Source organism: Clarias gariepinus, chromosome 21 (assembly GCF_024256425.1).
Source record: "Clarias gariepinus isolate MV-2021 ecotype Netherlands chromosome 21, CGAR_prim_01v2, whole genome shotgun sequence".
NCBI classification, from domain to species: Eukaryota; Metazoa; Chordata; class Actinopteri; order Siluriformes; family Clariidae; genus Clarias; species Clarias gariepinus.
This window is the reverse complement of record NC_071120.1, coordinates 16,151,410-16,167,291: the sequence shown is the minus strand read 5'-3', so window position 1 is coordinate 16,167,291 and position 15,882 is coordinate 16,151,410. Positions and strand designations below refer to the sequence as shown.

The 15,882-nt window shown below is 36.6% G+C and overlaps 2 protein-coding genes across 4 annotated transcripts; one reads left to right on the top strand and one right to left on the bottom strand.

Moving 5' to 3' along the window:
• Positions 1-93: 93 nt before the first annotated feature.
• cfap157 (cilia and flagella associated protein 157) lies at positions 94-5,095 on the bottom strand. Its single transcript, XM_053481453.1, has 9 exons — positions 4,907-5,095; positions 4,172-4,443; positions 3,854-4,007; positions 3,396-3,663; positions 3,013-3,143; positions 2,468-2,618; positions 2,202-2,380; positions 1,015-1,146; positions 94-385 (listed from the first exon to the last, which is right to left on the bottom strand). Exons 1-9 carry the CDS (start codon positions 5,047-5,049, stop codon positions 337-339), a joined length of 1,479 nt encoding a protein of 492 aa, XP_053337428.1. The 5' UTR covers positions 5,050-5,095; the 3' UTR covers positions 94-336.
• Positions 4,629-15,475, top strand: sh2d3cb (SH2 domain containing 3Cb). 3 transcript variants are annotated; one of them, XM_053481451.1, is made up of 11 exons: positions 4,629-4,719; positions 9,364-9,403; positions 10,125-10,253; positions 11,368-11,783; positions 11,915-11,991; positions 12,099-12,586; positions 13,852-13,967; positions 14,080-14,251; positions 14,333-14,444; positions 14,612-14,818; positions 14,998-15,474. In XM_053481451.1, exons 2-11 carry the CDS (start codon positions 9,377-9,379, stop codon positions 15,162-15,164), a joined length of 1,911 nt encoding a protein of 636 aa, XP_053337426.1. In that variant the 5' UTR covers positions 4,629-4,719; positions 9,364-9,376; the 3' UTR covers positions 15,165-15,474. The 3 variants fall into 3 exon arrangements, with proteins under 3 accessions (XP_053337426.1, XP_053337427.1, XP_053337425.1); XM_053481452.1 differs by lacking the exon at positions 4,629-4,719 and adding an exon at positions 7,781-7,878 and having other exon boundaries at positions 14,998-15,473; XM_053481450.1 differs by lacking the exons at positions 4,629-4,719; positions 9,364-9,403 and having other exon boundaries at positions 10,083-10,253; positions 14,998-15,475.
• Positions 15,476-15,882: the final 407 nt, after the last annotated feature.

Below are 15,882 nucleotides of genomic sequence, written 5' to 3'. Positions count from 1 at the left end.
ATTCAATTATTTTTTTACTCAGCATTGCCTCCAGGACTGAGAATAAGTTTATGTTAAAGAACAGAGTCGACAATAAAGGATGCCATGCCGCCATCTAGTGTCCATTTTTAATCGGTCAGAACAATTTCAAATTATAAACATGGTAGAAATTTAGAGGTAGAAATTTTACAAATTGCATGATTGATCAGTCTGTACAGAGAGTGTCTGTGTTTTTCCTCCTAATACCTTCCTCACACATCAAAAAATAGATGCCGTTGTGGATCAGGGTGTGTTTTGGTTTAAAATGTTGCATGACTTCCTCTGACAGATTTAGGCTCCAGGGGAAGAATGTCCCTCTCAACTAAGGACTTTTGAGGTATTGTTCCCTTTTTGGCTTTTATGTTTCCTGTGGGAGTAACAGAACAGATTTAGGAGACATTCTTTAGAACAAACTCTCCATAATTATTGACACCATTCAAGAGTCTATAGTGAAGAAATATTGCTTAAAGAGTAAATAAAATGACTAGAATTTTCCACTCAACCAATTTGACAATTTTTGTTCTTTACAGAAAATTGTGTTGCGGCACCAGTGGCAACTCTAAAAATAAATTGTATTTTTAAGATCAGCAGAAAATCTGAAGAGTATTCATACATAAATGTGATCCAATACATCTACAATATACTACTTACAAAATTAGGCTTTATAAAAGCTGAAATATTACCATACAGTCCCATGCATAATGAGGAGCATAGTGACAAGCAATTTACCTGATTATTTACATACTATACTTCAGATTTTACTATTAGATGCCACCTCTACAAAAAGTTCTAATGGGTACACTAACAGTAGACCACATGACCGTAACTAGAGGGAGTTGGTGGGTGGGTCTTTCAACTTATGTGCCACAAGGTTCTTTGTGAACACTCATGGTATCCATTAATTTAACTTGCTACCACAAATGTAATCCTGTAATCCATTTTACATCATAAAAACTATTAATTAATATTACAATGGTCTTAATATGTATAAGCTACCTTTGAATACTTTTAGAGAGCTGCTGTTTCTTGGATATAACTGATTTGCCTGTGTGTGTTTGCTGTAGGACAAACCCCAGGTCTCCAGCCATGGTGTGAGCTGTAGCCTTCTCTGAGGCAGGCATACCTGAACTGCAGCAGCAAACAAACAAAATATGAGAAATATTGTATACAGTAACGATGTATAACATATCTCAGTTTAAAACATAAGACATAATCCTCTTATCCTTTGTTTTAAGAAATGAAAATAAAACTGAAAAGGGTCATGTTCTGCTATCACATGATGATAAATATTGCATGTCATTTGTTTCTTCTTTGGTCTTGTAAATGATCAAAATATGAGAAAGAACGTGTTATGTAAGACTTTTCTTCAAATGCAAGAAAATGGTAGGAATGCGTGGGACTAAATTGCTTTGATGCAATATGTGGGGGAAAAATATTTTGTTGGTTACTTGGCTCTTGCAAAAGAATACATCCCTCAGAACTTAGATATGTCTGAGTAACAAATTATAAATATTCAAAATACATACCTTATTTATTGGTCAATAAATATATTAAAAATAAAATAAAAAAAATAATAATTGAAAAGAAATGCTGCTTGCTTTACCCCCAGGTACCAGATGCTCCAGATGTAAGATATTTTTTTAACAAGGACACAAGACAACTAAATTACCTTCTCCTCTGAAATATTAAAACAGCTCACATTTTTTACAAAAGACACCTAAGGTGAACTGAAAATGAAGACTCATATGGCTTTTCCTGAGTAATGAAACCCTTTCTTAATAAAAGGGTGAAACAGTAAAGATGGTTTTGGTGTGATGACACCAGGACTAAGGCAAGTTTCAAAGCATTATGTCTGTTGCAATCCAAACACAGGGCATAGTTTAATTACAAGAGTTTCTGTAATGAAAAATTTTAATGGCAGCATCATGCTGTGGATATACGCTTCATCCACAGGAAGCAGGCTTTTTATCAAAAATGAAAAAAGAATTGATGGCGCAAAATACAGGGGAATATTACAAGAGTGGGCAGAAACAAAAAAGTAGACAAAAACAAAAAAGGAATATTCTACAGTGGCAAGGCCACTTGCAGGCAACATCCATCCAACATGAAGAACCTGGAGAAAATCTGCCAGAAATCTAATGACTTTTAAGAGGGTTAAATACTTTTTAAAATACTGTATATACCTCTGTATGCCAGCTGTTTTTTTACATTCTTGAGAGTTTTCTGTCGTAGGGATAAAGTGCGATAAGGCAGGGCCTTTGGTGATGGCTGCAGCACTGTCCAATATGGCCATCAGCTTCTGTATCATCTGATTTCTCCAGGTCAGGGTCTGCACTTCTGAGTCATCTACTTTAGCCGCCTCCTGTAATAGCCAAAACTAAGTAAAACTTTTATAAATTTTCCCCAAATTAGTTTTTATAATTCCATGACTGCTAATCATTTCCATTACCCTTAATGTTTTCTTTAAAGCCACAGCTGCCTCTTGGAGTACTGCCTCAACCTGTCTTCGCTGTATCCTCTCCTCCTGAAGCTCTGTTTTCAGTCTTGCAGCCTCCGCTTGTTTGTGAGTGAGATCATCCAAAGATGATTCATGTTCCTGTCTGAGACATTGGTCAAGATTCCCAGATATGAGGATTAATTAAAACCAATGACCATTTCACAAGGATGTTACATGCCTACAGCCATGTTTTTTATAATTTATACACAAAAACATTAGGCAATGATGTGTCATTGTATTTATTTAAAGGAGTCGTTAAAGCTTTTTTTTTTTTTTTTTAACTTCTGAACTTTCTGCTTGAAGAACCTAATCTTAATAAAGACTCATATTTACAAAATGTATGCTTGGTTTTAAAGCTAATGAGCTTTAGATAAGGAAATTAAACCTTTCCTATAGGCAAAACAGGAGTGCAACTAGAATAATTCTAAACCCATTCAAATCTCATTTAATATAAATAATAAAATTATACAGAATTAGATATGTAGATATTATCAAACCTGAGGGCATCATACTCCTTCTTTAACATGGAGTGATTTTTTTCTAATTTTTGGTGTTCTTGTTTAAGTCTCCCATAGCCTTCAAGTTCGGCTTGCATTTGCTTGCACTTCTCCGTCAGTTGCTGCACAACCTTTCCAGGGAAAAAAAGAAATAGCACAGATGTTTAATCAACATTTTTTTACATTTTAATGTTGTCTTCCAGGACTAATTTACACCCGCTCCAAACACATGCCCCAAAACACAGACTAGAACACTGTGATGCTAGCTCAAAAGAGGACACAACACGTTTAACTGTGAGCTGCCTTAATATGAGGACATTTTTAAGATACTGCAAAAAGTGTCCTTAAACATTTTTGACCATACTTTGAAATATTTAGGCAACCTTTTGATTAGCAAGACTTTTCCTGGTCATCTCTTTTAATATTGGCTCCATGATCTCTAGTTCTCTTTTCAGTTCTTTCTCCCTGGCATTGAGACCATCATTCTCTGCCATCAGCTCTTTCGTCCTGTCTGAAATCTGCCTGAGTTGGTTTGTCACTAACATATTCTCCTGGATGGCTCTCTTTGTTGTCTCGGGCATCTGTTTATCAGAGACTCTGCGAAATTCAGTGGCGACGGCAGCTATGTGCTCCTGCATCTCTTTTTTTAGTCTACAAAAGATGAGACAGAATATGTTTGAGACTCAAGGCCCACACACAATGAAATATGAACTGCTTCCAATACAGTAGAGCTGAAAACTAATTGCTTTATTTAAAGATTTTTCTCTAAGGAATATTTGCATATAAGGAAGAATATTGAGCAGGAAGTAGGGTTTAAAGGTTGCTAATACATCACACCTACCTGTGGTTGTCCAGTACAGCTTTTTTCTCCAGATTGTAGATGACACTTTGATGCTCGTGCTTCTGCTTTTCTAATTGTTCCTTCAGAGTCTCTATCTGAACCAAAAGTTCATCCTTTTGCACTTGGAAATCCTCAAGAGATGCAAGTTTTCCAGCTGTTACCAAAAAGCAAGGATTGATTTGAAGTTCCTTGTGAATTTAAATACTCAGATGCAGTATATTATCTTTAAAAATTTGGTATTTGCTAACCTCATGACATACCCATTTTATCTAGCATCAGACATACATGATAATCAGCATCTAAATAAGTGGTTTTTACCTAGGACCATGTTCTCGGAAGTGAGTCTGTCCTTGGTCTCTTGGAACTCACTGCGAAGCATTCCCAGCTGCCTGTCAAACGACTCCTTCTCTGCATCCTTGGCTGCCTGTAGCTCCTGAAGCTTCTCCAAGACATCAGCCAGATCATCTTCTTTTTGGGCCAATGTGCGCTTTAGATAGAGCACTATGTCCTTCTTTTCTCTCACTACATTATTATAATTAGTAGAAAAGTCCTTCTGACGAACCTCTAGTTCATCACATTTGTGCTGATACCTTTGAAGTAAAGGACAAAAGATTGATCATGGTGAATGTTTGCAGAGGGATACATTTCCTTTATTACTACAATGAGTCAGTTTTCTATGGGATGAGGAGTGGCAGCAGGTTAATTATTATGCGTTCGAGTAGACTGCAATCTAAGGGCTTGGTTTTGTTATAACTTCCTTGTGTTGGGACTAAGACAGAATGGACAGAGAGCAATTCTAAAATACTTAGTCTTATCAGTTTATAAATAAACTATTGAGTAGTTTCCTGATTTTTCGAACTCCTCAGGTAAGTCTGCATACCCATACACCTGTATGTCTTTAGGTTATAAATTCTTACAGAGGGTATACAACTTTCTTTCAGGAAATAACTCCATTTCCATTTCCACTTCTCGTACATCGAGCCTGTTTCTAGCGTTTAGCGACTATGTTGTTGCTAACGTCAGCTAAAGTTATCTAAGTTTAGCTCTGCTCACTTTTCCAGTCGCTCCTCTAAGTCTCGTATTTGAGCCCGGTAGAATTCTTTACCGCCCTCGGGTAAGGCATCATCCGGAGCGCTTTTCTCTGCAAGAGTCGCTGTCTTGTCGGCATTTTGTTTTCCATCTTTTTTAGGAGGCATACTTATCGCACTTCGGCGTACTAAAGTTTGGAGAAACTCAGCAACAATAAACAACTGCGCAGGTTGCTCTGGGTTACCAGAGGGGATGTGACGTCATTGTAGCCGATTTAAAGACTTAGAATGTAGGCTCTTACCATCCTGAATCTTTGTGAAGCCACCACACATTATAAACTTCATTATATAATATTTTATTTATATAATATATAAATAAATTATAGCAAACATTTTGCATTTAAATATTTATACTAGTTTTTCTTTTCCTGAAGTGTGTATACACACTTGGCTAAATTCTGGTCTAACTTTTAAAACTAAAATTTAAAGTTTAGTTGCACTCTAATTTTGCTGTACTTACCATAGCGAAAATAAAGAATCTTGAATCCTAAATAACATCAATGCTACTATCTACTAGCTCACTCGTTCATCGTCTATACCGCTTTATCCTGTATACAGGGTTGTGGGGGGCCTGGAGCCTGTTCCAGGAGACTTAGGGCACCTGGATAGGATGCCAATCCCTCACAGGGCACATATACACACACTATCACGCTCATTCACACACTATTTGGGAATGCCAATTAGCCTAATCTGCATGTCTTTGGAGAGAAAACCAGAGTACCTAGAGGAAACTCACCAAGCACAGTGAGAACATGCATACTCCATGCGCACAGACCCATGACAGGAATCAAACCTGGAACCCGGAGGGGCAAGGCGACCATGCTAACCATTATGCCACTGTGCCTCCTGCTACTATACACTTCAACTAAATTTTGTTTTGTGTAATATTGTATGTTTAATAATCTGGCTATAAATTGAGATCCCTCATGAGCAAGCCAGAGGTGACAGAGACAAATAAATACAGGTACTCACTGAGATCAGACCACAGAGTCAAACAGTACTGGGTACAGTACTTTAGGGAAAAGTCTACAGTATCCAGGAGAGAGTATCCGCTAATGCAAGGGTCAGTCTTGGGAAGACATCTTTATCCCACTCCCTCATTGCTGTTTTCTCTAGATTTTGGAGTATGGCAAAGGCAGACACTTATGTCAGATGAGGATGCCTGGGGTTCAGTCAGCATTCTATTTCATTCCACAGGGATTGAGGTCAGCGCTCTGTGCAGGCCCCTGAAGATCTCTCAGTAAAACCTTAGCAAAACATGCTTTCATGAAGCTTGATTTTGTATAGGGACATTATCATGCTGGAAAATGTTTGGGATGCTTTAGTACAGTAATGGGATTTTTTTAATACTACACAACATAAATACATCCTTTACAATTATGTGCTTCCAGCTTTGTGTCAAATAATAGTAAATAGTAGTAAATAATAACAGTAAAAGAGATTGTCTTCTTTTTCTGAAATACAGATGCCATTACAGTCATCTGGTATGGCTCTGACAAAGAAACTCTGTTATGATCAGTAATGGACAGAAGGGAGAATGAGCTTGAGCTCTGTACTGAGGTCTATAGGCTACCCTCTGCTCACTTGAGTAATCTGGACAAAACCATGGCTGTAGGCTATGGTCTGTTTTACAACTCATTTTCTCATGTGACAAATATGCAAGAAATGTTCCATTTTTCCAATGATAAGTTAGATGGTACCATGCATGTATGGGCTACCTAAAACTTCCACAGTAAATTCATTACAATTTTGTGGGAACTGACTAAAGTTAGCACATAGTAGTTTTATCATTTTTGTGTACATTTTACTACACTCTGGCAGGAACACATGCCTACATAATCTCTCTTTTCATTTCTTGTTGTTGTGTTTCTCTAATAAAAAAGGAATAAGACAAAATATATACATATATACAGTATCAACAGTAGGAATAGTAGTAGTAGTAATAAAATGTATTAATTAATAATAAAAAAATAATAATGGTTAGATGGATGGTTAGATCCACATATATATGATTTTGGAGTGTTTCTGTAGGATTTCATGCCTATTCATTATGTAGAGCATTTATGAGGTCAGGCACTGATGTTAGACGAGAATGCCTGGTTTGCAGTCTCCGTTCCAGTTTATCCCAAAGGTGCCTCAGTGGGGTTGAGGTCAGGGCTTTGTGCAGGGGGTAGTCAGGTTCCTCCACACCAAACTCATCAAACCATATCTTTATAGTCCCTGCTTTGTGCACTGGGGCACAGTCATGTTGGAATAGAAAAGGGCCTTTCCCAAACTTTTGCCACAAAGTTGGAAGCTTGTGCAAGATGTCTTGGTATTCTAAACCATTAGGATTGCCATGTAATAATAGGCCTGATTAAATTACTCAAATTTAATATTTAACAGGTTTGGCCAAACACTTTTGTACATACAAAAGTGTATATACAAAGTAATACTATATATTAGTATAGTAATACTAATACTGGTGATAGTAATACTATTGTATAATTTAAAAAATCGATAAAAATATAAAAGTTACTTTATCAATATAATAGTACCAATCCAGCCACCCACAACATGGGTGGCAATAAATAATATAATATATACAGTATATACTGTATATGTACATTTATATGCCTTATACTTATTATTATAATTGGGTAGCTAGATTGGTACTATTATATTAATAATTACTTTTATATTTAAATAACTTACTAGATTATTTTATTTTACAGTAGTATTAGTTAGAGTAGTAGTATTAATAGAGTTGCTCGAGAGCAGCGTCAACCCCGCCCTCTGTGCTCTCGGAGAAGCGGAGTGACGTCATTGGTGGGGTTAGAAGAAGCGCCGCGCTACAAGTGTCAAATCTGTCAGGAGTCTCCAAACCGCCTCTGCGCCTGGCCATGTCTTTACCCGCGCTTTATAAAACTCTACTGCTTCGTTATCTTTTTTATTGAGGTAAGATCGGGAAGTTATCTTGTTATTGAATCGCGTTAGTTTAATCTTTAGTCGTTTTCAAGGATAGTCACTGCGCAACACACGGGTGCGGGAGTAATTGGGAGTAATTGAAGTTTGTTTTGAAGAATACAGTGCTGACATTTCTGGAACTTGTGTAATCCTAGATCTTGTTTTTGCACACTTGTTTTTTAGTGGCGCACTTGTGGAGTGTGTTAAAATGTTGTATATACACACACGCACTTCACATATACAGTATATATGCAGCATAGATAAATAATACATCACATGCTGGCTGTGGTATTAACACTGTTTGGGAACTGTAGGAATAGGAATCTGATATATGTCTCTGGAGAATAACTGTAATGTTATTTAATATAGTGTAAAAATAGATAGTAAAAAAGAGCTGGTACAGATTATGCAGATACTGTTTCCCTATAAGATTTGTGTAGATGAGAAGGCTCTGTGATGTCCTTGGTGAAAAGCCCAAGCCTGTAACTGTTTACAAACATGGCACATTAGCCTCAGAGCCTGATTTATGTGCTGACAAAGTTTCCCTTACAGTGACAGTGGTGTCAGGGTGACATTTTACAGTATCTCTCAGACTACCTGCTCTCTATAAAGCCGTCAGCTTTATTACACACATTCTACCCATGTCCAAAAAGACAAGATCAAAATAGTCAGTGAGTGTATAAGATGATAATGCTGCTATTTTATATTTTACCTCATATGTCATGCAAAGCTTTGGTAGTTAAAATTGTGTTTACAGCAGGACTGAGCGAACAACTTTGTCCAAACACATCTGCAATGTGTTAAATGTTTTCCAACACTGGCCAGGAATCAAGCACATGGTTATGAAACACCATAAAAGAAATGTTGTAATCTTAGAAATATCCAGTCTCTTTCATTGTGTGTGTTTAAGTCTTAGTGAGGACTAAATTCACCCATAAAATCAAATGCCCCATAAACATAACCATGTGGAGAATACAACTTGTTTTTTAAAACTTAAGAAAGGGAAAAAAATAAATTTTAAGAAGCCAATTATTATTATAGGTATTATTATAAGGTTAGAGTCAGACTTTGGAGTAACATAACATTAATTAGCTACATTAGTCATTTAAAAAATTTCTAAGACAGACATGTGCATATGAAAACTCTGAGAAAGATCATGGCTGTTACTGGATGCCGTTATATGTGTCTGTGTCAAACATAACACAGGCTAAAACTATAAATGTACTGCATTGCGCAAGCCTGTCCCTAATGCACAGTGGATCCAAATGGTCATGGGAAAGAGCAGCACAGCCTGTTCCTCAGACAATTTCCTGTCCTGTAGCCACCTGGCATCCTCGTGCAGAACATTCTCAAAGCTGCATAAATATGCATGAACATGGTGCAATTTTTAATATTTGACTGATATTGCTGATTTTATAACAATGTTTATCAGTACAATGTTAACATTTAGTTTTGTTTTTTTTCCCTTGTCAATAGTCATTCAGATTAAATGGAAAACCGGGGTGAATATGTAATGGTGAGTGTTTTTTCACTCTTTTTTGCAGTTTTATATTCTGTTTTTAGCATTTAAGAGAAACTGTTAAGGTTTTTTTTTCCCTGAAATTCCTTCACGCAACCTCAGACACAAGGAAGAATCTGAGGACCCAGCAGTAAGGATCTAATTGAGTTAATATGCGTGACACGAAACGGCTTGGATCATTGCCAGTATGCTCAGAATGCTTTTAGTCAGACTGGGTTTCCACAGACAACCACCCACTGTTAATGTGCTCATTTTATTGTAACTGAAAAAGTGGGATACTGGCTTTTTATGCATGGAGTCCTCATATTAGGAGCACTGATAATTCTTCTGTCTGTCTGGATCTTTTTTGTCCTTAATAGTTAATTGACCTTCTGGGAATGTTCCCACAGTTTTCATTTTCTAACCAAATTAATGTTCCAGATTGATATACATCAACGTGAATTTGTTTTAGGGTACAGAGCAACCCTTTTTTGTGGCCTGTGAATGAGTTCATGTAATGATGTGTTAGATAACCTACTGCTTCAGTGATATATTAGCCTATTAACTAGTGTAACACAATGATGTCACCATAACAACTGGCTAGAACTGTAGACGTGAGGAGCCTGTCCCATAAGATGCATAGTCTTGTTCCAGAGAGCAGAAAAATAGCACTGATCTTTTGGTTTCTTTTGGAGAAATGGTTTCAAGACAGGAATTTTATTTTTCTTTCTTCTGGAAGTTTTCAAAAGAGACATGCCTGCTGGACACTGCATCAGAGAAACTGAGGAAGGAACTGGAGGAGGAGCTGAAACTCAGCAGCCACAACCTACAAAGTCATGCCTGGTACCATGGACGTATACCTTGGGAGGTGCGTCAAATCTTTACCCTGGGATTATATTAGCTGAGTTTTCAACTTTCCTGTAATTTGAAATGAATTTCTGGGAAATTTATATGTTTTCCCAGACATAGCCTTTTTATCTAATGTAATTAGATATTAAAAAAAGGAAAAAATATATTTTTTTATTCATTTATGACAGCGCTGTTGTAGATAATGTGGATTATTGCCTTCCTTTGGATATGTTATAATTTCCATAGTAGAAATACTAGATGGGATACACCTCATAAAATAAGACTAAATGAACTGAATAAATAATTTGTTCTTAAAAAAGTATAATCAATGATTATAGCTATTTACAGTATTTAACATTTATCAAAGGAGACTCAATTCAGCTCTTTGTAACAGTCAGAACTGATTCTACCATGAGAAAGTCTCCAGGATAGACTTTCCACTTTCCCTTTTTCTTTCTAACAAGCTGCATTTTTTAAGCTTTAAGAGACAAAAGGAATGAGGCTATTCAAGGCATAAATTCTTAGATGCTGTAGCATGGGGAAAACAGGAGTTTAATATCTCGCAACAAATAGAACTGTAAATGGTTAAAATTGTTTTCAATATGCTGTTTAAAATAAAAAAAATGCTGTATGAGGAATAAACGTTATTAGAAAATAATGAACTTCAGGGTGGTAAGAGTAACTTTACTTTGTTGCATCACACTGTCCCATTGTTGTTTTTTTCCTATAACTATATATCCTATTATGTTTTCCTCCTCACTGGTGTGCCTTCCTCATGTATTTATAACTGCTCTGAACCTCTGGGAAATTATCTGAGAAGCTTTTGGTTCCTTTAAGGTGCATTATTAGGCTTCATATTATTTGACGGCATGACTTCCTGATTTTTCTTCAATGATGCTCCCAAAATGCTTTGCAAACATTAGCATAAATCTATATGAATCTGTTATATTCCTTCCAGAGATCACTCTCCAGATTAGCATAATGAGATAGCAAAATCTAATTTGCCCTCTTTTGGACTGTGGTTTACTGCAGAATACACTCACAATAAACACTTTCTTTCTATTTAAAAACCAGGAAGCCAAACGTATGTATATTTTGCAAACTATATTGTCTCTATGTTTTCTATACCACAGGTTTCAGAGTCGCTGGTGCTACAGGATGGGGATTTCCTGATCCGCGATTCTATGACCAGTTTGGGAGATTACGTCCTAACATGCCGCTGGAATCAGAAGCCTCTCCACTTCTTGATCAGCAAAGTTATGCTCAGATCCAGTGATACATACACACGACTGCAGTATGTTCTGGAAGGAGAGCAGTTTGACTCCATTCCAGCATTGGTCCATTTCTATGTTGGAGGGCAAACGCCACTCACCCAACACAGTGGGGCACATGTGATTTCACCTGTCAACAGAACTGTACCACTATGTTATTTGGAGACAATATTTGGTCAGACTAGTCAAGAGAAGACACCATTACACTCGCCTGTACACAGAAAGGGAAGTCTAGTAGTGACAGAGGCACTTGCATTTGAGTTAATAACCCCTCAGAGGTGAGATAAACTTTGATAAGCTACACAGACTAGAGCAAAGGATTTGGTATCACTTTTGCTGTCAGAGTAGTGCTGTATGTACTGATATGGCTCGAGTAATATTTTGGTGTTATTTCACTCTTATCACACAGGGAGGCAGTCAAGAGCTTTGTTGGAAGCTTGGAACAGCGTGTTGTAGTCACATCATCCCCAAACCCAATGAACACACGTAAGTGTTGTGATCTTGGCTACATAATTTTAAAGTTTATAAAACATGTTTTAATATGTAAACTGCATTAATATCTAAAACTGTGAAATCTGTCCTTTCATTTTTAGTCCACAGACGTAGAAGAAGTCCATCACGCAATAGGAAGTTTGTTGTAGTTCCTTCATCACCTGTTATGCAAAGACCCAATGACAAGCACCCTTGTACCTCTCCAACTAAGAGTCCTGTCATCTATTTGGAACCTACCAACAACTCATGGTCTCTCAGCACTGAGTCCTGTCAAAGCACTACTGTGGACCCCAGTGACCTGCAATCCAACACAGGTCTTTATCCACACAGCCTTGTTCATATAGAATCATCCATCAGTGGACAAGAGGACCAGACAGTGCCGGGCTTCATGGATGAGGACAATGAGGATTATTTAATGCCACTTGTAATTGAAACAGCCTCCAGTTTCAGACCCAGCCTGTACCAGTCACTGCTTCTCCCAGCAGAAAATAAACCTCTAGAAGCAAAAGTGTTGAAGAGAGCAAAGGAGGTGCTTGTAGATGCTGATACAAAGACGATGGCCATGCACATCACAAAGATCGATTCTATGGTAGGACTGGTCATAATGCACTTTTATGAATATACACTATATGACCACAAACAAGTGCAGTCTTGCATACTCATAGAGCAAAACTAGAAAGGCAGAAAAATGTATTTAAGGCAACAGATAATTTGATTTGTCAGGTTCATTAACACAAGTAACAAAAGTGGAAAGTTTTTTTTGCTACGCACAGAAGACATTAGGTGTGAGAACAAAAGATGAATGTACACAGATAGATCTAAATTTTTCCTTTTATTTCCTGATATATACCATACATCTAGATATGTTATGGCTTTTAATTGTTTTTTGTTATATTAGGTCTCGTTCTTCAGTGTCCTCTTTAGGAGGCAAAATGCATGCTCAGTTGATAAGGCCTTTTGTGGTGGCAGTGGGTTATGGATCTGTGACTTACTGTATGATGTACTGTTCCTTCAATTAAATTTCTCTGTAATTGGCACACAATAACAAAATTCTCAGCATTTCTCTAAATTGGCACACAGAATGCTTTGGTTGACGTCTTTATATACTTTCTGTCTCCACACTTTGTCCTTTTGGTGGATCATTTTGGTAGATGTTAATCTTGGGTTCCAGAACTACTATGTCTTATCTCTGTATTGCTTTGCAAATTCCAATTTAGCTTTCTGAATCTTTCCTCTGATGAGTGGTTTGTAATTTGTGGTATGGTGTCTGTATTTAATTTCATCTATCTCAGGAAATTTTTAATTGTTGTATTGCATTACCAAATTAATGTGCCTCTTTTCTCAGCTTTCCCTCCTTTTGAGCTTCAAAATGTTTTGTTTTCAGCTAGACAGTTTTGTTTTCAGATAGATATCTCTCTAGTCTTTCACCAAGTGTAGACATTCAGAGTTAATTGTTTAAACAAATATATATAACCTGGGGTACTTGGGCAACAAGAAACATTTGTTTCATGTTCATGTTTCAAGTTCCAATATTTTTTTCACTTGTTATATAAATTTCTATATATCTATAAATTTCAAGATAAAAGTAATAATTAGCTTTGCAATCTGGAAATTATTTTTCTCTTATAGATGAGGACAAAAAAACTTTGAATGAAGCTTATTTTAAGCTTAAATAATCCAACACAGTATTACAAAGGCTTATGCAAGACTTACGGCTTATGGCTCTATTATAAAGGCTCAGTGCAGGTATCCTAGGAAAGACATATCAACAATTAAATAGCATTAGTGATAAAATATAACTGTGGATGCATGTTTGGACGAGGTAGCCCGTTTAAAAGCTATTTTATCATCCAGGTTGCTCGTATATCGGATTTATCCAGTGAGAATATAAAAGGGATGGCTGTGAGCTCAGGAATGGAGCTGCTCACACTTCCTCATGGCCACCATCTCCGACAAGACCTACTTGAAAGGTTAGTTAATGCACTCAGTACTGAAAGCACCAATGCTCCTGATACAAGCTTAGCATATATTTACTTTAGATGAAAATAAAAAGGACAAAATAAACACAGATCCTTTCCTCAGGTTCTATACCATGTCCATTATGCTGGCTATGGTGCTGTTGGGTTGCACGGGCAGTGTGGATGAAAGAGGCTCCCTACTGCACCGAATGATCTCACTGGCGTCTGAGCTGAAGACTAACCTGGGCAACATGTTTGGCTTTGCTGCAGTTATGAGAGTCTTAGAACTGCCACAGGTAGAGAAAAACAGTAAACAAACAGATGAATAATGCTTAAGTGTATATGCAACAAATGTAACACATATATTTCATCTCTAGATTGTTCGGTTGAAGGATACTTGGATGTCTTTAAGGCAAAAATACACAGAAAGTGCAGTTTTGTATGAGAAAACCTTGAGGCCCTCCTTGAAGAGAATGACTGATGGAAAAGGTATTTTCAAACATATAGTTTTTCATGTGTTCTAGATCATTATATGCAGTACTTACTATACTAATGGAAAACAGGGCATTGTGTCATTGTATAATGTTTAAGGTATATATTTTTCCTTTTTTCACTCAATTTAACTCACTCACCCTACCTTCGTATTTTATTTGAAGAACTCTGTGAACCATCAGAAACAACTGTCCCTCATGTGCTTCCTCTGCTGCTCCTGCTTGAGAAGAGTGCCATAATTCTTGAAGGGTCTGAGTCCTGGGAGAGTCTTGACTCTGGAATGGACTCTGTTCTGTGTCATTTAAATTCTGCTCGTATCATTGCACGCCATGGTGAAACCTACTGTTCTAATGCCAAGGCAAAACTACAGGGTAAGTCCAAACCTCAGTCCATGTATATCATTAAAACATGAAGTTCTACCTTAAATTGTGATTGTCACCAAAAATTTATAAACTGTTCAGTACATTAATTTTTGTTTGTGTGCTATATGTGTTCAGGTATAAGTGTAAATGCGCTGAATATGGAACTAAGGTCAGTTTGTTACCTACAGGTTTTCATGAGCAGCCAGACGTACTAGAAGTTTTCCTAACCGAGTTCCAGATGCGTCTGCTGTGGGGGAGCCGGGGAGCAGAGGCAAGCAGGGAGGAGCGTTATGAGAAATTTGACAAAGTGCTTACAGCCCTGTCTAACAGACTGGAACCTCACCAGGCTGAATGATACACATTGTACATATTCCATTGTACATATATTTAATTTTTTTTTATTTTTTTTATAAATACCATGGTTTTACACGGTTTTACATAGAGACAAATGATGCAACTTTCTGTGGTGGAATAACATTTCAAATTATTTTTAACTTTTATATCGGTTTGTAAATAGTGTAGATAAAAATACTATTCAGATTTGTACTTCAGAGTATGATAAACATTATTTTGCTTTGCTTAAATTAACGAATAATTAATTGCTTCATAAATTGGTTTATAAATTATGTTTATGTCATAACATACATACTCTATGTCTTGGTACTGACTGTTTGATTATGTCATAACTTTTTATTCTTAGATTAAACCAGATCAATTTTGCATCCTTTTTAATTTAAAAAAAATTATTAAATTCTATTTTCTGACTACTTTTTATCAGTGGATGTACTATTGACTCACATTACCACTTATGGGTTTTAAGGTGTAAAAATTAAATACACACTACACTATGTGTTCATTTCATGTTTTAGCAACATAAACAATATTTATTGAAACAGACACAAAAACACCATATGCTCAGGGATACCCATAATGGCAGGTGTTATAATTAATGAAAGATTATACAAGACTCTTTTTGTTTTAGATTTGCAAATACAAGTAGTTTTTTTCATACATTTAAAATGGCATGAATACAATGTTTAATGTTTTCTTTGGTCCATCCACATGCCATCCAG

Excerpts from the sequence above, each read along its gene's own strand:
- cfap157 (XM_053481453.1), bottom strand. The coding sequence starts at position 5,049 with ATGCCTCCTAAAAAAGATGGAAAACAAAATGCCGACAAGACAGCGACT. Across the intron at positions 2,619-3,012 it reads AAGGAGTATGATGCCCTCAG|ACAGGAACATGAATCATCTT; the intron begins GTTTGATAATAT and ends CCAATGTCTCAG. Across the intron at positions 386-1,014 it reads CTCTCTAAAAGTATTCAAAG|GAAACATAAAAGCCAAAAAG; the intron begins GTAGCTTATACA and ends TTACTCCCACAG.
- sh2d3cb (XM_053481450.1), top strand. The coding sequence starts at position 10,083 with ATGGTTTCAAGACAGGAATTTTATTTTTCTTTCTTCTGGAAGTTTTCA. Across the intron at positions 13,968-14,079 it reads CGACAAGACCTACTTGAAAG|GTTCTATACCATGTCCATTA; the intron begins GTTAGTTAATGC and ends TCCTTTCCTCAG. Across the intron at positions 14,252-14,332 it reads GAGTCTTAGAACTGCCACAG|ATTGTTCGGTTGAAGGATAC; the intron begins GTAGAGAAAAAC and ends TTTCATCTCTAG.